General features: G+C 41.1%; 2 protein-coding genes across 4 annotated transcripts in view; one reads left to right on the forward strand and one right to left on the reverse strand.

Moving 5' to 3' along the window:
* Nucleotides 1–4,609: 4,609 nt before the first annotated feature.
* Nucleotides 4,610–11,582, reverse strand: commd8 (COMM domain containing 8). Its single transcript, XM_085143417.1, has 5 exons — nucleotides 11,450–11,582; nucleotides 9,792–9,947; nucleotides 8,977–9,129; nucleotides 7,082–7,237; nucleotides 4,610–6,692 (listed from the first exon to the last, which is right to left on the reverse strand). Exons 1-5 carry the CDS (start codon nucleotides 11,513–11,515, stop codon nucleotides 6,672–6,674), a joined length of 552 nt encoding a protein of 183 aa, XP_084999543.1. The 5' UTR covers nucleotides 11,516–11,582; the 3' UTR covers nucleotides 4,610–6,671.
* Nucleotides 11,583–11,600: 18 nt separating this feature from the next.
* Nucleotides 11,601–26,534, forward strand: part of atp10d (ATPase phospholipid transporting 10D) — a 45,947-nt gene continuing 31,013 nt past the window's right edge. Inside the window, exons 1-7 of one of the 3 annotated variants that reach the window (XM_085143415.1) lie at nucleotides 11,601–12,090; nucleotides 15,771–15,942; nucleotides 16,909–17,252; nucleotides 17,354–17,548; nucleotides 23,796–24,000; nucleotides 25,011–25,096; nucleotides 25,442–25,548. In XM_085143415.1, coding sequence (XP_084999541.1) covers nucleotides 16,972–17,252; nucleotides 17,354–17,548; nucleotides 23,796–24,000; nucleotides 25,011–25,096; nucleotides 25,442–25,548 — 874 coding nt within the window. In that variant the 5' untranslated portion in view covers nucleotides 11,601–12,090; nucleotides 15,771–15,942; nucleotides 16,909–16,971. Of the gene's footprint in view, nucleotides 12,091–15,770; nucleotides 15,943–16,908; nucleotides 17,253–17,353; nucleotides 17,549–20,543; nucleotides 21,495–23,795; nucleotides 24,001–25,010; nucleotides 25,097–25,441; nucleotides 25,549–26,534 lie in introns of those variants that run through there. The other 2 variants (XM_085143414.1, XM_085143416.1) reach the window with 2 other exon arrangements.

The raw sequence follows: 26,534 nt of genomic DNA on the forward strand, positions 1-26,534 counted from the left end.
CTATTTGTCCAGCACCTCAGCAGTCTGACTCCTGCCAGACAGCAGCAGCGCAATCACCCGGTGTCCTGGGTGTGTGCAGTCCTGTAGGACGCTGCACGCCCTCCTGAGACAGCGAATGCTGTACAGGTCCTTCACGGAGGGAAAAGGATGTCCAATGATTTTTTGGGCCATTTTTTAATGACCGTCTGAAGTGCCTTTTTGTGTACTGTGGTGCAGCTGGAGAACCATACACAGATGCAGGATGTCAGTGTCACACAGTGGAAATGTGTATTTATCTTGTATATTGTTTTTATTCTGATTTTTAGTTTATTTATGAGTGTCATTTTATTTGCATGGTCTTTAGTGTTTTATGTGACATAGTTGTTAATCCACTGTGGACCGGCTACACATTATAGTATACTGTATACACAGTATACTGTGTATATTTATGCTGGCAGTATGGAAAATGGTCATTTGGAAATGCTTAAAATGGAAACGATCATTTACTGTGGGGTGGGGACAGTAGTTGTGCTTTTGTAACGTTCAGGTATGGACAGCTACACACTGAGGCTTTGAGCCTCAGTCCTGCCCACATTTTATTCTGTAAAAACTACATTTTCACTGCTTTTATGACCTTTTTAGTGGGGAGAACATAGCTAGGATTTAATGATTTAACAAATCTTTTAAATCCTTTGTCCTCCACAATGCTAAATGGCTGGGAGTCCTCGATCACCATGGTAACCAGGTCTTCATCTATTTGAGATTGTTCTCCTGAGGAAAGACAATAAAAACAAAGCACAAATATAAATATCACACACGTCACTTATTACAGCTGTATAATATTGTTATATCATTTAGTAACATTACTGCATGCTATATTATCATGGCATTTGATGGCTCACCTGGTCTTGCTCCATAATCGGTGTTCCCCTATTCTCATGCAAAGCTCTGTAGTGCCTCAGCATGGATGAGGTGTTGTTATATCCCAGCTCCCTGCACATAGCAAACACTTCACCTTGTACAAAAGTAAAGCTGCTTAACATAAATTGTATTGCACCATCAGTATTATGAAAATACATCTTCTGTAGAAATTTACATACCTTGTTGGGAGGAATAAGATGAAAATGTTCCCACACAGGGGAGGACATCCTCCTCTTCTTAGCTGGCTCCATTCTCTCCTGACTTTCTCTCATAAACCTCCAAACTCTCACTAACCGCAACTCTCCATCAAACACCCACATTTTGAATGAAGTCTGAGGGGTTTGTATCGCTGTCATATCTCGCGGCAAAGTTCAAACCACTTCATGAACCAGTCACGTGGTACAGCCGGGCAGCGAGGCTTCGGACGGCATCATTTTCAGCTCCTCCCATAAATGAAGCAAGCCTCGATACGCGCGAAATGCCCCCTCCATTACTCGACACAAGCTTCGAAGCCTCGATACAGAACGTCCCATCACTAGTCTCCACTGTTGTTTACTGGGTGCAGCTGGGTTGGGAAAGGGTCGCCATGGCCATGAGCCAGGGCCGCTTCTGGGACCATTGTTCTGGCCCCTATTTGTTTGTTACAGGACACCGACGCAAGGGGAGCTGTGGTCGCACGATGGATTCGGGTGCAGAGCGCAAGCTGGGCTGGGATATGATGGACCCGTGGAAGGACAAGAAGATGGGAGGCTCTTCCTTGTCTGCTGAAGACGGGGCTGGCGTGGACTCTGCTCTAGCCTGGCCTGCTGATGGACCCATAATGGACATGTGGCGTAATTATAGCAGGGTTTTAGTGAATGTAGAAAATGGTCGTTTTATGGGTTTTAGAATTGTTTTATTTAGTTTTAGTAGATTGACAACATTTTATTACGTACATTTTAAGGGTGTTTTTATTTGTGCTCCCTGGCCCAGTAATAAACTGTTTCTGATCAGACCTGCTTTATCTCTATGCCCGTGGTATCTGACTCGCTTGCTCCTCCTTGTATTTTAAAGAATCTTTCTTTTTAGCAGGACATTCTGGCGCGATTGCTTTAGTGTCCCCATGTGTTACATCAGCACACTTTCAATGGAGCAGAGGTAGAAGACGATCAGCATCATCATCATCCTTCTTCAGGTCCATTTTTCTGAGGATTCTCAGAAAGTGGAGACGCTGCTGGGCCTTCTTTAAAACCACCGAGGTGTTTGAGCTCCATTGGAGGTCTGTGTCTATGTGCACACCAAGGAACCTGAAAATGGACATCCTTTCCACGCACTCCCCGTTAATGCTGACGGGCTGCAGCTCAGACTTCCTCCTTCTGAAGTCGACTACCAGCTCCTTTGTCCTGGCGGTTTTGAGATCCAGGTTGCCGTCTGCACACCAATCTGTCTGTGCGCAACCAATAGAGATTGACAGACCACGTGACTTTCGCGCATTGCATACCGGGAACTCGTGGCAAAACAATCCAAGTACCGCATCAAATGCAGCACCGCAAAACGTTCATTCTCCTTCTTGCTTTTTCTTTGTGCCCCAAAAGAGTTCTGTACAAAACAAAGGAGAACAATGTCGGTCCGTGCAAAGACAGACTTGATGAAAAGTCAAAGAAAAGATACCAGGAAAAAATCAAAGGAGTGAAAGGGTTAGACCCTTACGAGCACACAGAGTGGACAAAATACGTTAGCGTGCTGCCCAACTTTCACCACGCTCTTATTTATAATCATACGCTTCTTGGAGTGAGTGCATACACTCATGAAGTTTAGTAACTTCAGGTCACTGCAACAAGCCCAGGTACAGTTTACAGACGGATGGGTACAGGAGCTTGAAATGCACCGTGTAGAACGAAAGACCATCGTAAGTTTACCAGTCTCACAAATCGTCTTCATAAATACACATTCGTTAACCGTTTATTAATAGGACCTTTGAGCTCAACGGTAATTAATTAGCAGTGGAAATAATGTTCTTAAGACCAGGGACCATTACATGTTTGTAATGGTCTTAAGACCATTACAAACATGTTCCCTTATGTTCTGTTTATGTCCAATACTGAGAGTGCCATGAGTCTAAGGATCTCATAGCTGGTAATGATGTCCTGTTGTTATCTGTCTATGATAAATGAAACTTGCTGCAGTCTGCTGGGGAGGCAGCATCAGAAGGATGCAAAGAGGTGGACAAGCTAGCGAGAAAAGCTGACTCTGGACACGCCTGGGGAGGTGATAGAAAGACGTTAGAAGTCATCGTCAATAACTCTGATCACCCAGTTTATAACATCTTTATGGAACAAAAAAACATTCGTACTGGAAGACTCTCTCTGTCTGTGGTAAACCAGAGATACAGAAAATCACCACAGCTCTCGGGCTTTTCAGTTCTCATGGGATAGCATATGAGCTCAATGTCAGACATATGAATTTTCCTCTGGGATCAATAAAGTTATTGTCTTTCGCTGATAACTAATTATTATTTCATTATTAACAAAAAATATGCTTGAGGTTACCAGTCATGGTTTTTATGATTTGTCTGTGGTCTTCTTTAGGAAGTCAGTGATGTGGGCAGGGTCTTCAAGCATGTCTGGAAAACAGAGAAAAGGTTCCTTTAGCTCCAGTCATGCTCCGTCATCCTGCAAAATCACAAACTCCACATGCAATTAAACTGATGTTGCATATCCAAAATATGTTGCATCTTAAAAATTAGTTTAATTCAAAGAAGGAATTGGAAATCAGAGCACATAGATTAGCAATTTTCACTGTGATTTAAAAATGAAATCTTATCTTCAAACAATCCAAATCACGAACCTTTCCAATCTTTATATCTTTATATCCTGATTCTTAAGCCTTCCAAGTTTACCCTTCCTACTAAATATGCTAAATTAGTCAGTGTTCCTGCTGTGAATATGTTTAGTTTAGTTCTGTGTCTTTGTTCCTCTATTTAGTTATTGCTTCTCATTTCCTGACATTGCTTCTCACGGAGCCATTTATCTCTTGTCCAGTCTGTTTGGTTTTACTTCCTGCTTCTTTGTGTTGTCTGCACCTGTGTCAGTTTGCCCCAGCTGTCTGCACTTCCCTCCTACCTCATGTGCATGAGCCGTCTGCTGGTTAATTACAGAACAATCACCTACTAAAGAAGTACAGCTGAATGAGCGTGTCCCTTCATTTGTTGTCAAAATGAGTTTTCATCTGCAGCTCGGCCTTCACCTGAAATCTTCGCCAGTGAGATGGAAAAAGTTCAAGGTTTTTTAACGAATGTATGTTAGTTTCCAAGCAGCTTCACTGAACGTGTGAACCTCAGATTTTGCTACACTAACCTATAACCTATACAGTCTCTTGACAGGCAGAATCCTACAATGAGCACAGGTTGTCATGAACTCAAATTCTGAGTTGTCGTATGTCAAATTTATTAACCAAGGGTGTGTTTGTTAAAACACCTACTTTGATGTAACCGCTCACTGCATGTACAATTTGCTGCAGCAAAAGCAAATAGTGGTGGATTATTCAGTGGACTGAAGGGTGGAAGGAAAAAACACTTGGTGATGCTTTCTTCCATGGCCTGAGTGACCTGTAAAACATTTACCTGTTGCCCTTGATTAGCCCTGCTCCCAAGCCGCTTCCTTAAGAGCAACGAGCCAGTAGAGACCACCCAGTGGATGCCTTTAATTGTTAGCTAGATATATTGCTAAGATTTGCAACTGATAAGATATGATTGTTCTATGTGTTGTTTTTATTATTATTCATTGGCTTCCTGTTAAATCCAGAATTCAAAATCCTGCTCCTCACATACAAGGTCTTAAATAATCAGGCCCCATCTTATCTTAATGACCTTGTAGTACCATATCACCCTATTAGAGCACTTCGCTCCCACTCTGCAGGCCTACTTGTTGTTCCTAGAGTATTTAAAAGTAGAATGGGAGGCAGAGCCTTCAGTTTGGATTCAGGAGACAGACACTATCTCTACTTTCAAGATTAGGCTTCAAACTTTCCTTTTTGCTAAAGCATATAGTTAGGGCTGGACTAGGTGACCCTGAATCCTCCCTTAGTTATGCTGCAATAGACGTAGGCTGCCGGGGATTCCCATGATGCATTGAGTTTTTCCTTTCCAGTCACCTTTCTCACTCACTATGTATTAACAGACCTCTCTGTATTGAATCATATCTGTTATTAATCTCTGTCTCTCTTCCACAGCATGTCTTTATCCTGTCTTCCTTCTCTCACCCCAACCAATCGCAGCAGATGGCCCCGCCCCTCCCTGAGCCTGGTTCTGCTGGAGGTTTCTTCCTGTTAAAAGGGAGTTTTTCCTTCCCACTGTCGCCAAAGTGCTGCTCATAGGGGGTCATATGATTGTTGGGTTTTCTCTGTAAGTATTATTGTAGGGTCGACCTTATGATATAAAGCGCCTTGAGGTGACTGTTGTTTTGATTTGGTCTGTATGAATAAAACAGAATTGAAGCCTCATAATTCTTTAACTGTGGTTCAGCTTAGAATAAAAACAAATCTCAGACTTGCTGCAGATTTGTGAACTGAACATCCATGACAGCACTCCAGTATTATCAAAGGTCCACTAACTGACTGAGATCTGGTGACTGTGGAGCCTGTTGAGTACAGTGAAAGTAGTTCTACATTACTGTCATATGATGTGCCCCCATCTGATGGGTACACTGTGGTGATTAAATTACCGTCAGTAACAACACAATGTACTGCTTAAAGTTCAAATGGCACTAATGGGTCCAAAGTGTGCCAAAGAAGTATCCCTCACACCTTTTATGGCACCGATATCAGCAATATCTTGATGCATCTCAATCATCCATCCAGTCACCGGACAAAATGTTTCTCCAACTGAAAACGTCTAGATGAACAGAATCAACTTTTGGAGAATATCACCATTATCTTTCAGTTTTGGTAAGTCTGTGCAAACTGCAGGCTCACTGTCCCTTTGTTAGCTGATAGGAGCAGCACCCATGGAGGTCTACTGCTGCTGTGTCCAGGTTCAGTTGTAATGGGTATTTGAGTTACTGTTGCCTTTCTATCATATCAAAGCAATTTCACTATTCTCCTCTGACCTCTGGCATCAATAAGGCCCAGAGAACTACTACTCAGTGAATATTTTTCTTTACTTTGGTGATTCTCTGTAAACCTGAAAGAAATCCCAGTTTCTGAAATATTTAGACCGTTTGGCACCAGCAACCATGACTCACTGAGAGTCACTGAAATCACCTTCCCTCCCATTACGGAGCTTGGTGTGAACTTCAGCAGGTAGTTTTGATGTAAAACATTTCTTAAACTCTTCACTTTTGTTACATTTTAGATACCAAATGTAGATTAGTAATGTGTGAATATGGGAGTGCCAATTTCAATAATGCAAAATGAAATTAAACAGACTGTAAAATACACATAAAAGTGAAAATTTCCCTCTTGAAGGGAAAACTAGTTGATCTCTTTATGGTACTTTGGATTCACATGTCAGTTAATACTGCTGCTAAAATCAATAAACACCACTTAATTCAACAGTACAAAATGCAAAATAAACATTTATTGAACATGGTGCAAAAAACTAAAAAAGAAAAACAAAGTATAGGTATCCAACTGCTCCAGTACATGCTGGAACATTCATCACATCATTATGGCTGGAACCTGCAGGACCCTGTCCAAAATATGGGGGCTCCTCTTTCACACACTTGAGGAACATAATATCCCTCCTCTGGATGCTCTGTGGTCTTCACGGAGATTAGTAATCCACAATCTTTCCATCATTTCAGCTGCAACACTACCTGCAAGACATGAAGACCATTAAATCATTACGACTGGGTTGAGGACGTTGTGTCAACTTCTTGGTTTGTCCCACAGGCCAAAGACAAGCGTGTTACGTTAACTAATGATCCTAAACTGGCAGTAGATGTGAATGTGAACACAAACTGACCACATGTCGAGGGTGTATCTGGAGCTGCGTGAGGCTCTAGCCCTCTCGTGACTCTGAAGTCGATCAAGCAGGAAGTGCAAATATTTACTGTTTGCACAACAACTTTGGAAATAACTTCACACCCAAGATACTTGGATATGTTTAAATAGATGCTGCAAAGGGCCATAGTACTATATGCACTCCTAAGAAAAGTGTATATAGTAGTGTGTATATATCTCTAATGCATTTAATATGTTTTACCTTATTAGCAGACTCTAATGAACTGATGAGCATGCCTAGCTCATCTCTGTTCATCTCCACAGTGACGGGCCGGAGGACTCCATCTTCTCGCACATCTAGACTGAGACTGAGCAGAGGCGTGTGGAGAGATGATATCTTATCACTGGACAGAGCTAACTGGAGGAATAGACGAGAAAAACAACATAGAAGAGATGAAATGTCTGTGCTTACAAGGAAATCTGATCTTTGTCAAACCAATGCTAGCAGAATAAACAGAAATATTAAGAAGTCAGCTCACTGACTCGTGCGGCTGTCTTTGACCAATCAGTGGGATAAAAACTGCCTTCTACATGAATGAAACATGAGCTATAAATGATCCCAGCGTTGCTGACAGGCTGACAGGCCACTGTGCTCTGCCAATATTTGTTTAGAATTGTTTTTGTCATTGCATAAAATTATCCATATAATCCCTTATCAGTAAAGTTTTATATGGTGGTAGTCATGGACATGAACAACTATCTGGAAAGTTTAAATTTCATATTATCATTTGAAACAGTGATAACCACCTCTGTGGGGAAAAAACTTGTTCTGATTTCTATTTGATCAAAAACCACAAAGCAAAACTACTAAAGTTTGGACACACCCACTCAATCAAGACTAAGATGTCAAAACTACAAAATAAAGATAAAACATTTAGCTAATTTATTTGAAACGTAATATTTCAGATCCTAGCTGACCTGCTTCACGAGGCTGGGTTTGTTCAGTTGTTAAGTTTTAGAGCCTGTGCCATTCTCAGTGTGGTGAAGGCCATCACTTGGGTTTTGTAGAGGTCGTGTTGGTACACACAGAAACCCATGACTACACTACCAGTAACATGTTTGGACACCTTCTCACTTAATGGTTTGCCTTTATTTTCATGACTATTTATATTGTAGATTCTCACTGAAGGCATCAAAACTATGAACGAACACATGTGGAAATATGTAGTAATCAAAAAAGTGTGAAATAACTCAAAACATGTTTTCTATTTTAGACTGAGAAGCAGTTAAAGCTGAGCGAGTCTCCTCTACTGCGCAGCACTCACAGGAATCAGACTTTTTAAACAGAGCTGATTCCTGTGCTGGGAGTGCCGGGTCGAGATCCACAACTGTAAATATTCAGATGCTTTTGCTTCTTTTCATTCAGTTTTGAATGTTAAGCTACAAAGTGATATTTAAATTAGAACGATATCTGCAGTAAACAGGAAGTCCGTTTCACTAGCTGGCACCACATCCTGGCTAACGATGGGCGATGAGGAAGTGTGATGGCGCTGCGGTTTGGGGAAGGCCTCGAAGGGGACTGGCGACGGCTCTTGGGCCGCGGCACATGTCTGAAACAGCTTGTTCAAGAAAGCATAATACTCATTTTAGGTACAGATTTTCTAAATATCAAAGCGTCTTTTACTTATAATAAGTCACATTTTCTTCAAATAAGCATACATTTTAGACTATTTTGTCTAGTTAAAAGGCATATGGCAGTTAGGTTAATTTGCTAGTTTTAAGAATTCTAGTCAAGCAACTTTTGCTTGACTAGAATCTAACCCTTAACCTAACCTAACCTTAACCCCATTTGGCAGATTTTTTTGCTCAAAACAAGAAAATTTTGTCAGATTTAAGAATATTTGGCTTGTTTCAAGTATTGCTGTTTTTGCAGTGCGGGCAGATCCCCATGTACTAACGAGAAATGAATGAAGGAAAGGAAGAGAGGAGAAGACAGGGAAAGATGGGGGGGCAGGGTGGGGCATGAAAATGAGAACAGCAGGTATTGGAGAAGGGGGGTTTCTATAGCCTGAGGCCTGAGGCGGCGTGAAGGAGGAGTGGTCCCGCTCCTGAAATTCAGATGACATCTCCACTTCATACTGAAAAATAACGAGTCACCTTAAGTTGCCAATCAAAGTCCTGCAGAGTAGCAGAGGAGATGGCGTTGGTTCTGTCCAGCAGGGCGCCGCGGATCTCCTCTTCTCTTGCTCTGAGCACACTCAACACAACCTCAGCTTGGCTGCTGCTCACATCTGACAACTGGGACAGCACCTGCACACAATCGGCCAGAGGAGAGCTGAAAATCTCACCTAAAGGAAGCTCACCATACATGGAGCTGAACTGTAACTATTATTAAAAGTAAAGACATTTTCTTCCTATATTACACTAGGGTCATGCTGATGGTTGAAACCAAACATTTAAAGTCTCCGTTTCATAAAAGCTGACTCATGACATGTAACATTAGTAAAATCTGAACAGAATCAGCTGTTTAAAATAGATTCGTTCTGACATAGTGCTTGTCTAACCTACATGAGCTTTACACTGCTTTATACAACATGCTTCGATTTTATATTCACCTTTCTCGCTTTTGATCCAGTGACTGCATCAGAGAGCAACCTGGGGTTCAGTACCTTCCCCAAGGATACTTTAGCACGTAGACTGAAGCAGCCAATCACCAACCTGCTCTACTTCCTGACTACAGCTCACTCCCACACCTGCTATTCCCACCTGCTCATTCATCGTGTTTTTTAGCAGCAACTTTGATCACAAATGGCTGTATTATCATTTTGGATGGATGGTAATGCTGAGTGAAGGACCGATCGACTGCATGCACCAAACTGGGGCTAGTTTGTACTCAGAAAACATCATTGCACCTAAACCACGCTCCAGTTCATATCCTTCCCAACCTCTTTAAACCTGTTTCACTTTCTCACCACTTCATCAGAGATGTTGTTGACCACTGCCAGACGGAACAGAGCTGTCAGCGAGTCCAGCAGCTGCAGCCACTCCTGCAGGCTCCAGGTGGCGCTGTAATCCCCCCTGTGAGGAGGCTCCCGCCCACACAGACCATCCACCACCCTGTGGCACAGCTAAACACAAGGAAATTCTGTGAGGATCCTAGTTTGGCGCTTGGTGGTGCCACACATGAAACATTCTACTAGGCCCATTAACTTCATTTATACATATTTGACATTACTGTGTTGTTCTTTTGACTGCTTGCCTTTAGGGGCTGCAGCAGGACATCATGTGCTTCACCCCGTCCCTAACCTGATCCTATCCTCTTAGGTCTTTCTGTTTTCCTCTTTGGTAGTGTGTCATCAGTCACAGTAAGTAAAAGGATGGAAATGCCCTTCATTTTCTTTGCACTAATAAACACTGCCATCTGTAAGCTGCAATCCCCAATGAGTTTATTTTTTTATATTCAGACATGTCATCATTATTGCAAATTTCTTTGAAATATTGCGATATGATTTTGTGGCTATATTGCCAACCCTTATATAACAACCCTCATGTAATAATAATAATAATAATAATAATAATAATGATAATAATAATAATAATAATAATAATATTACTTTGTACTTTCTTACTTTGAGCCTCCACTTTTTCACTTTTACTTCGAGTACTTTAGGTGTTACTGGAGTGTTTTTCACGCAGGTATCTGCACTTCTGCTGAAGTAAAGAAAGTTTGTACTTTTGTCACTTCTGGTGATGACGAGCGAAAAACATGAACAGCACCAAAGAGGCTCCTCTGTTCCTCTCAGCACGGATGCAAATGAGTCGAAAGTTGCACTTCCCCATAAATATAATTTGACACCTTATCACCAGCTACATCAGTCATGTGACTTTTCCTCCAGCAATCCACCCACCGGGCTTCCACCCTTTGTGCTTGATACACGCACCAACGGTTCGGTATCATCTGACCCATCACCACTCAAAGCGCTCTTTATACAAACACATGTTCCCTTTGATCAGTATATGACAGATGTCGTGCCAAGGTAGGTTGCTTCCCCGGCGTCGGGAGCGCGCGCTGGACAGGTGGCTGTGGAAGTCGTTGCGTTACCGTTAAGTTTGTGGGTTACAACTGAAAACACATTTATTGTGTTCACGTGTTATCGAAAAACTTTCAGCTGATAATTATTTGCTTCCTCCTGTAACTTTACTGTATAAAGAGCTAAAACCTTCAAAATTTCAGGAGTAGTTAGTCATTATAAGAAGTGTTTGTGAACAGAAAATCAAGAATGAGGGACACTGTTTGCCCGACATCTGGACAGCCCGGCGCTCCCGACGGAGGGGGATCAAATTCTGTCGGGGATACCAACCTTGTCACGACACCTGCCTCTAATTCCTAAGCTGCAGCCACCCCATTATTAGCATGGTGCTACAGGTCTAGATGCTCATTCAGATAACACATGTAGCGAGAACAATCAGAAGAAATATGTGGGCTGCTAAACAAACGCCTTCGCTGAAATATCGGAGTTCTCATAAAGAAATATAAAACATTGAGTTACATATCTTCGTATTTATCGAGGTACAATCGCCCGTGGCTCTGGTGGACATTTAGAAAACTAAATCGCGTTTCACGACTTACTTTTCGGCAGTCCTTGTTAGCTAATGCACTCAGTAAAACCACCATGTTTTCAGTTAGTTCCGCCATCAGCACTACTGATCACCTGATGTCAGTCACGTGACTTACATGGTTGCGTTCAGAACACTTCGGGAAAAATAAACCCAAATATCGCAATCGCCTCCAAAGAGTTCAAGCAAATAGTTAATAGACAGAAAATCCAGGACAAATGTTTTATGCGGATATATCACGAGTAAAACTGTCACACTGATGACAGCCTAATAATGTAGTGTAGCCGCGACTGCTGAAAATGTGGAAGCATTTTCAGGGGATAGCTGCAAATGTGAATTCCCACAGTACTTCCGTCAGATCATTTGGATGAAAAAAAGCACACTGCCTGGTTCATAGATTAAAGATGGTTCGCAGACTATTTCAGTGAAAGCTACTAACATGCTCCTGCTGAAGACAACATGACATTTGTGCCTTTGCATTGGGAATTCGGTTGGACGACATTCCGCTGTAGAGCGAAAGGTTTCGTGGCAGAGCGACAATTTCTCACATCCTGCTTTGTTTCTCGGTACTGTCGACGATGTGACCGAATCTACAGGCTGCATTTACTGCTGGTAGTAACTTAAAATTGGGCGGCGTGAGGAAATAAACAGCAGGTACGTGTTTTCTGTCGATCACTGCTGGAGAAAATGTCTGTTTTTCAGATAGAGGCGTGAACGCACTCGGGGACTTTGTGCATTCATTACAGTAGCAACAATATAAGCAACGAACAACTGTAGGCCTCTAAGTTGCTGGACGGAGACACTTTCTTTTGTAGTTGGCCGAGTATCGATACCTCTGTGTAATCGCTTAACACAGTGTGTACAGCTGATTGTGGTCGCGTCCACTTAAAGCTGTTTCCACAACTTCGAGTCGTTTAAAGTCTTTACAGTCTCTTTCACTTTTAAGCAGAGGCGGAGGCAGACATTTGATGCACCCGGGGCTTAGCCTTAAATGGTAGTATGCATGTGTGATGGGGGGATTAATGAAAAGAAAAGAAAGATTAATTGGCTCTGTTTTGAGCTTTGTTCAAAAAAGAATGACTTCATATAGGGAAAAATATATATCACATGTGCAGGACATGAGCAGCAAGGCAGAACAAAGTCAGGGCTGCATCAAGACACGAGGACTAAACCCCAATTCAACCAGACCCAGAACTGATCCGGAATTAAAACAGGACTGCAACAGTTCAAAATCAGGACTACTGAGGACTTAACCAAGACAGAACCAGAATCAGAACTAGATGATAGCAGCACTAAAAATCATCATAGACCTGCACTACACTTATTTTTTAATTCTACCAAAGTCCACTATTTAGATTCAGAAACGTTTATATAATTATTTATCCTTGTTGTGCAAAAAAGCTGCATAACTTAATAAATATAGAATTTGAAAAATAACAAACCTAAAAAGAAACACTGGGTACGAGATACATGAGTCCCTATGATACAGTTGAAACCAGATATTGTAAATATGTAATATTTAAATAAAATATGTAAATATCTGGTTTCAACTGTGAATATACTGCTGTGTGTTGAAGTTCCTCTTGTTTTGCATTGAAATATACTGAACAACATACAAAGCATAATATATAAAATAACATCTACCAGAAGCTCCTTATGTCCATTCTTGTATATCAGTACATTACTGAAACCGATTTATTTCGCCGTGGAGGGAAACAATGAAAATATGAAATAAACACACATTAAGCTAAGACTCTCTAAAGAAACAGCATTGTTGTTGATCGGCTTTTCATTTGTTGACTCACTTGAAGAGAAGTAACGTAATATGGGTCAAGTGATCAGTTTGACATCAATCTTTCCTGATTCACCGTCATATTTACATTATTTGTACAGTACGAATGATTTGTTTTGGTACCTGCTCAAACTTCAGCTCTCCTCTGTCTGCGTTTCTCCAACAGCGCACTCGCAGGCAGCAGCTGGCCCCGCCCCCTCGCTCAGTCGCTTAGTGTCTGAGCTCGGATCATACCAATATTAGGGGGGATTTACGCACAGTCGTAAATTCCCACAGTGTGCACTATGTGCTCCGAATATTGTGTGTAGTTTTTGTTTCATACAGTTGTCAGTCAGGCAGCTAACTATGAAAAAATTACACTCCAAAAGACCCCGGGCTTCTGAAAAAATGACCCGGGCTTAAGCCCAGTAAGACACCCCCCCCACCGTCCTCTCCGCCACTGCTTCTAAGTTGTGCAAACAGGCTTAACGGTGCCGAGCAGTAAACGTTAATTTTCTATTTGATGTACTGTAAAGACTTAAATGGGGACTTAATGAATCTGTGGTGTAAAGGTTAATAGTCGTAAAACCGACATGGTCATTAGGGTCAATTGTTTAAAACAATTACCACAACTCATGTTCTGGAAAGGCCGCAAACGGGACAGTTATTTTTGCAGAAGTAGTGTAGAAAAACCGCTGTGTGGTTCGAACCAGGACGTGCAACCGCAACCTTCCACGCACGTCATTTTTGTGTGCTGTGACCCGACGTGTAGCTACATTTCTGTGGAGGTGCACGTCAGGTTACGTAGAAGGTTACAGTGTAGGGTTTAAATGGGTTACAGTTACAGTGAAAGTTATGACGTGAGAGTAATAATAACGTGTGTGCCTTCTGTGCCTCACAGGCCTTTTGTTTTTCATTTGGCGTGTACAACAATGTACACGAGCAAAATGTGCCATAAAACCCTCATACAACAAATCAATTAAACTGAGCCCTGTTCAAAGTGATCAAACATTAAATTATTTTCAGGATTGTAACCATTTAAATGCCAGTTTAAGCATTTGAATTGTTAGTATTTTATTGAAAAAACTCACAAAATCCGAAATATTTTCTATATAATAAATAGTTTGGTGGTGACTAGAGTCTTGGACATGTCAAAGATGAGCAACACAATTAATTTGGTTGCATCACTACTTTTGTCTAGTGCTCTCCACACGTTTCTGGACAAAAATGCTCCATTCACTTCTATTCAGTATATAAACCATGTATTCTGTCATGTCAGGGTTTCATTTCAAAGAAAAGTGGTGATATTTGACATTCTTGTATTTTTGCCAGTCATATTACGGAGCCGTGTGAGCACCAGGGAGCCCCGAGAGTGATTTGGAAACATTTATTGTGCAAACCACAACAACACTGATAACTTCAATAACAGAACCTGTGAAGTATGAACAAATTTGATGGGCTTTGAATACGTGTGTGTTTGAGAGAAACAGATAAATGGATTGAGAGAGGATGTGTGTGTCTGTGTGTGAGTGTTTGTAGAAAAAATATTGCTATATGAGGATTTTATGGTAGAGTTTGTGTGTGTGTGCATTTTTCTTCAGGAAGGTGGGGAAAGGATGCAGAATTTAAGGATGACACAAGGATTAATAATAATAATTCTCAATAATCCTTAACATGCCCGGATCATCCAGTTAACTTCAGTAATTAACTTTCTCCAAACCATCAACGTGTATTTCAGACCCCATTCATACAAGACTGCTCAAAGAAGTTCTACCATTAATTAATCCTTCAATCTTAAATACGACCTATTTTTATCTATTAATGGGCAACAGACCACAGACCATTCACTCAGTAAGCCATAACTTTACCCAGCAGCCTTGGCCCAATTAAATTCTTGAGAGAGTAGTTATAAAGGGGGTGGCTGTAGCTCAGGTGGTAGAGCAGGTCATCTACTGATCAGAAGGTTGGTGGTTCAATTCCTGGCTTCCCCTAGTCTGCATGCCAAATATCCTTGGGCAAGATACTAACCCCAAATTGCTCTCCGATGCGTCCATCGGAGTATGAATGTGTGTGAATGTTATCTAGAAAAGCACCTAGAGAAATGTGCTTGTGCGAATGGGTGTGAATGGGTGAATGTACAAGTTGTGTAAAGCGCTTTGAGTGCTCAGAAGAGTAGAAAAGCGCTATATAAGAACCAGTCCATTTACCATTTACCATAAGACAGCTTAATGATTATCTGCAGAGGTTTTAGAGGTTTAGCATTAGTGAATGTTAATATGATCTTATGGGCAAGAACAGTGGACTCGTCTCTATGCTTATCTTGGTAGACCTCAGTACAGCATTTATTACTGTTGACCATCATATTTTATTACAGAGACCAGAGCATGCTGTAGGTATTAAAGGTCATTAGCTAACGTGTTTGAATCATATCTGGCTAACAGATAATAGCTAATCCAGTTTGTTCATGTAAAGGAGGAGTCTCCTCCAGACACTAAGTTTAATTATAGAGGGTGCTGCGCTGGGCCTAATTCCTAATAATGTACATTATACATGCTCCCCTTAGGCAGAATCATTCAGATGACACCCAGCTTTGTCTGTCTGAAGCCAGGTGACACACACTGAACTGGAAACATGTCTGAAACACATTAAGGCTTGGATGACGACCTGCTTATAAGAACTAACAATCTCTGATAAATGTTGAAACAATAATGTGCAACTAAAAGCGTGCTTTTGAGGTGAGTCCACTTAGAAAAGGAATAAAAACATTTCTATGTATTTAAAATGCATTAATAAGTAAATAAACACACATTTTCTTTGGGGCGCTCTGCTGCTGGTGGCAGCCCGGCTCCTTCACCTACAATCAGCCAAAGTCGCTCCTACAGTTACCTCTGGAGTAGCTTGCACATCATCTTGCTGTACATTGTCTCAACAACTTTTTCAGTGTTTTTCTGAATTGGCTGAACCAAAAAAAAAGAAAAAAAGTAAAAAAAAATAAAATTGCATATTTGTTTGTTTTCATTTTTCGCTCTCATTTCAAACCCTCCTCCAGCTTGTTTTATTCGTTTTGTATCATTTTGCTGTTGTGAGGAGGAATGCTTCTAGCTTCACATTCAGGTTCAGAGTGTAGATGTGCCATCAGTCCACTCAAAAGTGTTATTTAATGTTTCGTACTTTTTTATACAGCAAATGGGGAACTGAGATCCTCTGCTGTCCTAGCATGTCAGGCCTCCTCTCAGATGCTCAGAGTTTCCGTGTATTTCCAAACTGACATTGTGTCATCATGAAACATGAGGGGAACTTCTTTAATGGCAGGATTCTCATGGTGTCACATCAGTGGCATTATGCTTTTACCCCATTAATAAGAAATACAAGACATCTGTGTACTTTGTCTTTTTACTCAGTCAACATGTGAACGTCTGTATTTATCAACACAATACACTCAAAACTGACTTCATCTGGTTATCATGCATAAGAAACCTAAAATCTTTCTATTTCTTTGTCTTTTTGCCTGCTCCACGTTCCTCACACAAAGACAGTTTGTTTACACACACACACACACACACACACAGGTTTGAAAGGTTTAAACCTAAATATATATATAAACAAGTAGTTCAATATAAATATCAAGAATGTTACATAGGCCATTGATTGACATTTAACTGTAATCTGTAGAATAATAATTCTGTCGTTTCTCCTTCTAGGATGGTGACTTTGTAAAAGATCATCGTGAAGCACACAGAAGCCAAACGCCATAAAAAGCCTGGATGGAGCGGCTGCGCTGGGTGCAGCGTTGCTGTCGGCAGCTGCTAGCTGGAGACTCGAGGCGGGGTTGGTACTCTGATGGGCTGCCCAACAGCAGCTTGCTGAGCGCCCACAGCCCTCGGGGGAGGGTCTGTGGGAAGCAGAGGACGGTGTTTCCCCGCAATGGGCGTCACCAACAGGATTCTGAACGTGTATCCAGAAACTACAAAAGCAATGCAATCTCCACTACCAAATACACCTTGCTGACCTTCATTCCCATGAATCTGTTCGAGCAGTTTCACAGGTCAGACCTGAGACACTTATTTTGGTTTTCAAACCTATTATTGAGATGAGATTGAGACATTACTGCCATGTACTAATCTGCCCCTCTGCTCCTCTCTGCAGGGCTGCAAACCTCTATTTCCTGTTCTTGACATTGCTAAACTGGGTGCCAGTGGTTGAAGCCTTTCAGAAGGAAATTACTATGATTCCTCTGCTGGTGGTTCTCATAATTATCGCCATCAAAGACGCCCTGGAAGACTTCAGACGCTACTTGTTTGACAAGAAGGTTAACAACAATGTAGTTCGAGTATTCTGTGGGTGAGTGAACCTTTTAGTTTAAGGACCAGTTCATCAGGAAATGCAATTTTCTTACTTGCGTTAATATAGATAAGAATAATCCACGGACTAGAATAGAATAGAATAGAATAGGGCTTTATTGTCATTGTACATTTCCAGTGAAATAGTGGGTGCCCCACACCAACTGTGCTGGAATAAAATATAAATAGCAATCAGGAGAAATCTTTACAATCAGGAGGGATGTGAGGCACACATTAGAGAAAAAGTTGCTTACTGCTTGGAAGTGCAACAAAAAGGAGTCCTTATGTGAGCGGCCTGAGTGATGGTGACTCAGATCATTAGGATTCAGACTGGTGAGATGAGTGGGCAGGAGTGGGGGGTAGTGTTTGGTAACAGCACAAATGACCCAGAGGAAGAAGCTGTTAGTGAGTCTGGAGCTGTGGGACCTGATTGACCTGAGGCGCCGACAGCAGATCAAACAGGTGGTGGGCGGGGTCTGAGGGTCGCCTGATGGCTGGTTTTCCTGAGACAAGAGGAGCTGGCGATGGCCTCCAGGGGCGGCAGAGGGCAGCCAATGATTGTTTTGGGCTGTGTTATTGACCCTCTGTGCAGCCTTGCTGTTCTCAGCTGTGGCTCCTGCGTAACAAACGTCCAGGCACCCTGGGAGGAGAGCACGCTCTCCACTGAAGAGCCATAGAAAGCCAGCAGCAGCTTCTGGTCCAGGTCCTCCTCAGGACACGGAGGAAGTGCAGCCACTGCTGGGTCTTCTTTACCAGGGCGATGGTGTTTGTGGGTCCACCTCTATTTATAATGACAGGAGCACAGATTGCAAAAGTACAGACTTTGTTTACTTAAGTAGAAGTACAGACACCTGTGTTAGAAAATACTCCAGTGAAAGGTACAAACGTCTTTACTCAAGTAAAAGTGAGTACAGGCTAGTTCCTTGAAGGACAATTCTTCTTTTAGTGAACTTTGTGCTATATTAATATAAAACACTATTAGCACATGAGAATACAAATATTATTCTAATTCTCATGCAAGCTTTAATCTGTTGTGTAGCTCACAAACAGAGGAAGAGAATTTAAAAAAATAAGTTTTCTGTTGCTGATATTGTAGAGGGTGACTTTGCCTCCACAGCTAAACAGTAAACAGTGTTTATACCATTGTTATACTAGAGAGTAGGTCATTCAGTTAATGGATCCAAGTATCATCAGCTTAAATGCTAATTAATTTCTGCTACACCAACATCTACAACAACATCTTCATCTCCAAAAAGTTGATTCTGTTCATCTGGACGTTTTCAGTGGGAGAAACGTAGCTGCCTCCACCAGTCAGCTGAGACTGAAGAAGTCACCTGGATGAGTGACGAAACGTTTCTCCCACTGACAACGAAAACCAACTGATACGTCCCATCGACGTCTTTACTTCTGCATTGTTGCAAACTAACCTGTTTTTCCTGCACAAAACTTCTGAGTACTTTCATGCAACATTTCAATAACACAAGTTTGTATATTTTGGTATGCAGGACATTTCACAATATGAAGAATGATCAAAACAGATAATAAACAAATCCCACGTGTGATCCATCTCTGAGTGAAGTTAGCGCTCTTTCTTTTCTCTCCCTGTCAAATACAGCAACCGTACCTTTACCTAGCAACACACTGTGACAACTGCAGACAGTTTGTGTGTTTGCTGATGTTTGTTGAGCTGATAGAAACGGTGAATTTAAAGTGACCTGACACTTAAAAAACACATCACTCCCCTCGTACTTCTTCCTCTTCTGTCCCGCTAGCTAGATTTTGTAGTTCCGCAAACACAACAGGACACCTGCACTCATTCTGGTCCTCTCTAACTCCAGGGTATAAACGCTGTGAGTGATGCAGCTGAACCAAAAGTAACCAGTTTGTTTTGAAGTAGAAAGTTCAGATATTTGTTTCAAAATGTAGACAGTAAAAGTAAAAAGCTAGCAGAAAAAAGTAAAGTACAGATGGCTCAAATTTTATGTACGTACAGTAACCAAGTACTTATACTTTGTTACTTCCCACCTGTCTGTGCCTCCTGAAGTCTATTATGAGCTCTTTTGTTTTAAGGACCTTCAGCTATACTAAATGAATGAACTTGTTGAAGTGCTGCCTGTAAAGGTGTGGGCTGGGCAGGAAGTGAAGCTTTCTGTATTTTAATCCCCATCTGATCGAGCCTTCCTGTGTGGAGTTTGCATGTTTGCTCTGCTCACAATCAGCTGTTTTTGCAGCAGTATTGATTTTCTGTGCAAATCTTATAAAGCTAAGCAGTGACAGTGCTCAAGCCCTCTGACTGCTTTCTTAATCCTGTGCTCATGGCAACCATAGTTCAACTTTCACTCTCATCAGTCAAATGAAGACATGCTCAGCTGTCAGTCACAATATACATTTAAAAAGTAGATTGTAGCAGCCCTTGGCATCAAGAACGGCAGAAGAGTCTCTAACCAGCCATTTATTTCCTCACCACATACGGCTCATTCTCTGGACATTGAGCACCGTGAAAACTATAAAATAAGAAAAAATTGATAACCGTACAGTCCTTTTGAACTATAACAATGAGCAATAACAACAATGAGCTTAAGTTATTTCAGGTAAGTTCAAACAAGTAATTCTGAGATATACAGTCACAGATTAAATAAAACAAAGGGGTTACTTCAAACAGCATCAAGGGGTTACACAGTTCGGTTAAATAAAATCTAACAACAGATCACCTCTCATCACATACCTCAGTCCGCTTGCCAAGGGTGCAAACTCCGGTAAACACTTAAACACTTCGGCCCGTTTGCTGCTAGCTTGCATGACACACATGTCTAAGCTAAAAAATAGCACATAAGTAAGTAACGTAAGTAAAGAATAAAAAGGTTTTCAGACAGCTCACAATACAAACGCAGCAACATACCTTACATTAGAAACACACTTATCATACTTATCAAAGTATTATCGTAACTTACATGGACTTTGTACAACTTATTCCTGCCGCGACAGACCGCTCCATCCACGTTACGGGGCCTCTGAGCACATCTGTAATAGTGCGACTGCGCATATAGTTCGACAACCCGCAAGGATGACTTATGGTACAGATCAGCGGTTCATTACATAGATGGTTTCTGTAACCTCTGCCAATGGGGGCATGGGGGCTTCCAGTGACTGCACTGTAGAGTTCACATTTTACAATCAAACAGAAAAACAATATAAAACTGCTCAGTGGAGAAGGACTCATCTGATCTTAACTGTCAGGAAACAATCTTTGCTTTGTGACTCTGCTGTCTGATGTATCTGATCGGTCTGTTCTGGCAGTTGTGAAACTTGAACTTTGAGTTTCTTTACAGCATTGCTTCCCTTTAGAGGAGTGGCAGTGAGTTCTGTCAGTTGTCTTTTGATCATTCCCACCTTGGCTTCCACAGCTGTGATCGGTATGATAGGAAAAGGAAAACAGTTCCACAGCAGGATGAGTAAGAAGAAAGAACAGAATAAAAGATTAGAGCTGTATGCAGTCATGGAAAATTAAGGCTTACGGACAAATTGAGAAACATTATCGGCTGGATCAGTGGACTCATGAACAGCACGGAGCAGCCATCCTGCCCTCATGCTACCAAGGAGCACCACCGGATGAAGAGGACTGTGGTACCTTCCTTCACAGAGAACGAGGAACTGAAGGAGCTCCTGCAGCTGTGTACAAGCAACAAGATCCGGACAACAAAGTATTCCTTTCTGTCCTTTCTGCCCAAGAATGTTTTTGAGCAGCTCCACCGATTCGCTAACGTCTACTTCATTTTCCTTGCTGCACTAAACTTTGTCCCTGTTGTGGAAGCCTTTCAGCCAGAGATCGCTCTGGTTCCTGTTGTACTGGTGCTGTCGTTAACAGCTCTGAAGGATATCTGTGAAGACTACCGCAGGTTTAAGACTGATTGTTTGATCAATGGGCTTCAGTGTCGTGTTTACAGCAGGTAGGGTCAATTTTATTATAATGGCCCTAAATATACTGAATATACTGAATATACTGAATATACTGCTCCCTTTAAAGATGGTATTTGTCATTTCAAGCACTTAGCTGTAATATATTCGCAGGTAATATAGTATTAATTAATTTTTTTTACAGTTCCTATGGTCACGGATGAACCTTGAAATATCACAGCATTGGCTAAAAACATGCACATATCAACTATGTTGTAGTCTACAGGGAAATTATGCATTAGTGTATTTCGCCCTGTTCTGTGCTGTTAAACCAGATGTGGTCAAAGGTGGGTCGACTTCCACTAAAGCAGGTTCCACAAAACAGGAACTGACAAGTCCAACGACTCTTTGGATGTTTAACTTTTCAGAAATATTCATAAGTAACTTCTAACAATGTAACTTTGACAAAAAACACAACAGCGGGTTTTACAGAAAGCAGTGTTTACAGTAATCACAAATAAACTTTGTTACTCACTTCTGCTAATACTAAGTACTAATACTAATTTAAGTATTTGCACTTTACTTGAGTATTTATTTTTCTGACAACTTTTTACTTTCACTCCCCACATTTCTACTCCTCACACTTACAAAACAAGTCATTACTTTAAGTTCAGCTGTGTCATTTATAGTTTATACTCGGGGGTTAAAGTGGGCCGATAGTGTTGTAGTCAGAAGTACTCGTCTAAAAAAATAAATAAAAAAGTTGTGATTGCTGCACTTCTAGCCCCACAGAAGAAGAGTGAGCTTGGAGGGAGTAACTTTTTGTTTTTTGTTTTTTAACATTTTAAATGCAACGTTTCTAATATTAGCTCAACATCACCAAACGACGAATTGTCTGTGTGCAGTTTGCTGCACAGTGTGTTGCCAGCTAAAGGTCTAGCTGCTGTATTTCTAAGGAGAGAAGAGGGTTTACTTCACTAACAGATGGACAAAGTTGCAAGAAAGACATCGGAGGAAAGAAGAGAGATCAGATTTAAAGCTAACGGCTGCTCAGTGACAATTAATAAACCGCAGATATAAAGAGTGCATGTAAAATAATCATTTTTCATTACATATTGAACCATATATAATGTGTTTTAATAGATTATATATGTTTATATTGTGAAACGTCCTGCAAAACAAACTAAAACAAACTAATTTGTGTTATTCAAATTTTGTATTAAAATAGTTTGTTGCAGGATAAACAGAACAGCTGGCAGTGGTGAATTAACATTAAAACACTGTCATACTAGTGCACAGCTGGCGACCGCAGTGCAGTGAGCCATTAGTGAATCAAGCTGAATCAGTTTTTGGTAGTGCTTCTCCTTTGACTGTTTCTCACACTTATATGTATCAAATCATCAAAGAAATTGAAATTAATCACCTTCATTTAGAAAGTGTTTACTCGTGTCTTTGTCTAATGTCTTTGTCTAATAATTACTAAATAAATAAATTACTATATATATATATATATATATATATATATATATTTTTTTTTTTTTTTATTTTTTTATTTTTTAGGGGTGCAACGATACACAAAATTTTTGGTTCTTTGCACGAGGATGATGTCGGAGTAAATGTGCAGTCATATTCGTTGTGTTCCCACTAGTGCTGTCAGTGTTAATCTGAAATGACGTTAACGCCACAACACGGCAAATCTCCGTTAACAAGTTACCGCGGATCGCCCCGTGTGTGGGGCTGGACGGCCAACACGTTAACGAGCTAACTGTGCTAACGCACTAGTTTCCACCAATTGAGCATTGCTGGCACATCCGACATACTGTTTTACTTTTGTCCATGACGCGCTTACCTTCAGGGTCATACTTCACATGAAAACCAAAATAGTTCCAAAGGCCAGATCTGAATGAGATCCTGTGCAGCCTAGACGCAGTAGTTGAACGCAGATCCACTGAGCTCTCAACACAGACAGTCAGAAGAAAAGTTGATAAAATAAATTAAAAATTTTGTATTGTTCGATACATATGCGTACGGAACCCAAAGCACTGTATCGAACGGTTCAATGGTGTGTTGTGTTTAGAATACCCCTCCTGACTTGACTGACAGTTTGGCAGAACGGCTTTAAGCCAACCAAAAAGTCTTCTGCCATCATCTGGCTGAAGGTTTTTGCCAGAGATGCTCTCTTGGCCTGCTGGTACCTGTCAGCAGGGTGCTGGAGCCTCTGGGTGCTCATTGGCACGGCTTCTTTAATCTCCGGTGTCCACCACCTGGTTCTGGGATTACAGCCACAAGAGGTGCCAACAAACTTATGTTTTCTTTGATTGATTCTTAATTCTCTCTCTCTCTTTGTCCCATAGCACACAGAAATGCTACGTTGACCAGTGCTGGAAAAATGTGCAAGTTGGGGACTTTGTTCATTTGTCCTGTAATGAAATCATCCCAGCTGACATGTTGCTGCTGTATTCCTCTGACCCTCATGGGGTTTGTTACATTGAAACTGCCAACCTAGATGGGGAGACCAACCTGAAACAGAGACAAGTCGTTTCAGACTTCCCGCTGCAGGTAATACATTTGACACGTCTGACATACTTTTTTTTTTTTTGGTGAAATTGTTTTAAAATAACTGAAAAACTGTAGAAGGTGTCACAGTCTGGTGGAGGCAGACCGTATGGAGTGATGTAGAGGACCCAAAATGCAGACAAAATGAAACATGGAACAAAACTTGAATGAACAACGAGCCGCTTAATGAGGCTGATAAAAAAAGGTACAAACAAAGGGCAAACTGAAATAAAACTAACATTAACCTAATCTGGGAGAACTAAACAAACAACATGAAACCTAGAAACATGGCGTGAATAACAGACAACCTGACAAAGAATGAACCGAAACACACAGACTAAATACACACAAGGGTGATTAGGGGAAGTGGAAACACATGGGGAAACAGCTGACACTAACGAGACAAAGGAAGCAAAGCTGACTACACTGATGTAGGACATGGACCTTCAAAATAAAAGAGGAAACATGAGACGCAGACATGACAATACAAACTTGACAACATAAGACAAGCAGCATGAAACACAAAGGGCAAAGGGAGGCTAAACACAGGGGTAGAAGACACAAGGGGAATGAACAAATGAACTTAGATAACCTAATGAACTTAAACACAAACCATAAACATAAAAACAAAAAACTCAAAATGCTGGATGACCCAGGATCGTGACAGAAGGTGGTTGTGTAGGCACACTCATGCTCAGTTTGGTGTGACAACAATGTCTGTAGGACAAATGGAGAAATTCAGCCTAAAGGGAAGAGAGGCTGTTCTCTCCATTCAAAGTCAATGTGACTCTATCAATAGAAAAAGTGGAACATTTCAGAAACTGCATCAAATTCCAACAGTCTGAATAGAAGCTGCAGCACACAAAGGAGCTGTTGCTTTGCAGCAATGCCACTAATAAGAGGGACTCTTACACAACAGTGTGTGCTAGTCTTTTCTTTTGTGTGTTTGTGTCTTTGCTTGACTTTCTACATGTATTCATTTGCATGTTTGATAGAAAGTGTCTGTGTTGCAGGGAGAAGAGTTCACTCCTGAGAGTTTCCACAGTCATATTGAGTGTGAGAACCCCAACAACGACCTCAGCAGGTTTCGAGGTTACATGTGAGTCTCGTTTTATTTTAGAGTTTTAACACATTTGTTTATTTGTCTGTTTGGAGTTGACGTCACCTTGTCATGGAAACACGGTGATGATCAAAAATAGACTTTTTTCAGCTGCCTGGATGGATTATTTAGGAACACAAGTGAGTTTGACAAGTGAGTGTCTTTTTTTATTATTGGATGTCAGCCCTTTTTACTTTTCCCAGAGTCCATATCCATGTCTCAGGGATTCCCTCAGACCGGCTTTTAGTTTCCAGTTCAAGTGGTCAGAATGAGCACTGCTTATAGAGAGGCTGGTATTCAACTGTTTTTGTCTTTGTATGAGTTTGTGTGTATTTTGTTTCACAGGGAGCACTCAAATGGGGTTCGTGCAGGCCTCCATAGTGGCAACCTGTTGCTCAGGAGCTGCACCATACGCAACACTGAGACGGTGGTAGGCATCGTAGTCTATGCTGGTAAGCTTGCAGTTTTACTTTTGTCACATCTGAACATTAACAGTTACTCTGGCATTTTTCCAAAGTTTAAAACAAATCACATCCATGAAAGAAATGGAATTTCTTTTCATAAGAAAAACTGAAAATGTTGTTTCAACACAACATTTTACTCGTTAATTTGCGCATATTGGCCTCTTACTTTGTTTTTGTTTTTTATAGTACAATACAAACAAATGTTGAACACCCTCACATTCACACACCCATCCATACATCAAACCTGCCTACATCACATTCAAATGTAGAAATGAGCATCGTTCTCACAGTAATGCAAAAATACAATGGGTTAGGATAGACAACATTTTCCCTTCCTTCCCTTCTTCTTTCCCTTCTTTTTCATAAATGTCCTTCACCTCCACTCCCTAAAATATCCATATATGGCTTCCACATACTCACAAAGTCCCAGTGATTGGCAATATATGTTAGTCTTTCCAGGCCTAGAGAGACTGCAATTTCCTTCTTCCAGAGTCCCATGGAGGGAGCATCCATACTCTTCCAATATAGCGCAATGGCTTGAAGTAGTCCATAGTCCAGTAATTTAGGGGTTTTTTTTCCGATTGCTTAAATTCCCTTGGATATATTCCAAGTACACAGAGTTTTCCTTTTAAAGGGATTTTTACCTTAAACACTTCGGACAGATATTTGATAACATCTTTCCAAAAGTCCTGGATTTTAGGACACTCCCATAGACAATGAAGAAGAGTTCCTTTTTCAACTAAACATTTAGTACAGATCCGGAATATCATTGGACATATGATGAAGCTTGACAGGTGTTATATAGGTTCTCATGAGAAATTTATATTGCAGTAGTTTAAAGCGTGTGTTTATTGTTTGTTTTTATGCTTTTAAGCAAGCCTGGTTCCAGTCATTTTCATCTATGTCCTCTTGGATCTCGCTTCTCCAGGCATCCAGCTTATCTGCTGCTGAGTAAATTGCGAAAGCGATGGAGG

The sequence above is a fragment of the Neolamprologus multifasciatus genome, chromosome 19 (assembly GCF_963576455.1).
Source record: "Neolamprologus multifasciatus chromosome 19, fNeoMul1.2, whole genome shotgun sequence".
Taxonomy (NCBI): domain Eukaryota; kingdom Metazoa; phylum Chordata; class Actinopteri; order Cichliformes; family Cichlidae; genus Neolamprologus; species Neolamprologus multifasciatus.

Bases quoted from the DNA above. Each gene is read 5' to 3' on its own strand.
- commd8 (XM_085143417.1), bottom strand. From the start codon at position 11,515: ATGGCGGAACTAACTGAAAACATGGTGGTTTTACTGAGTGCATTAGCT. The intron at 9,948-11,449 runs GTAAGTCGTGAA...CCTTGTGTTTAG, and splicing joins CTAACAAGGACTGCCGAAAA to CTGTGCCACAGGGTGGTGGA. The intron at 7,238-8,976 runs GTGACTCGTTAT...CTATTCCTCCAG, and splicing joins ACTTTGATTGGCAACTTAAG to TTAGCTCTGTCCAGTGATAA.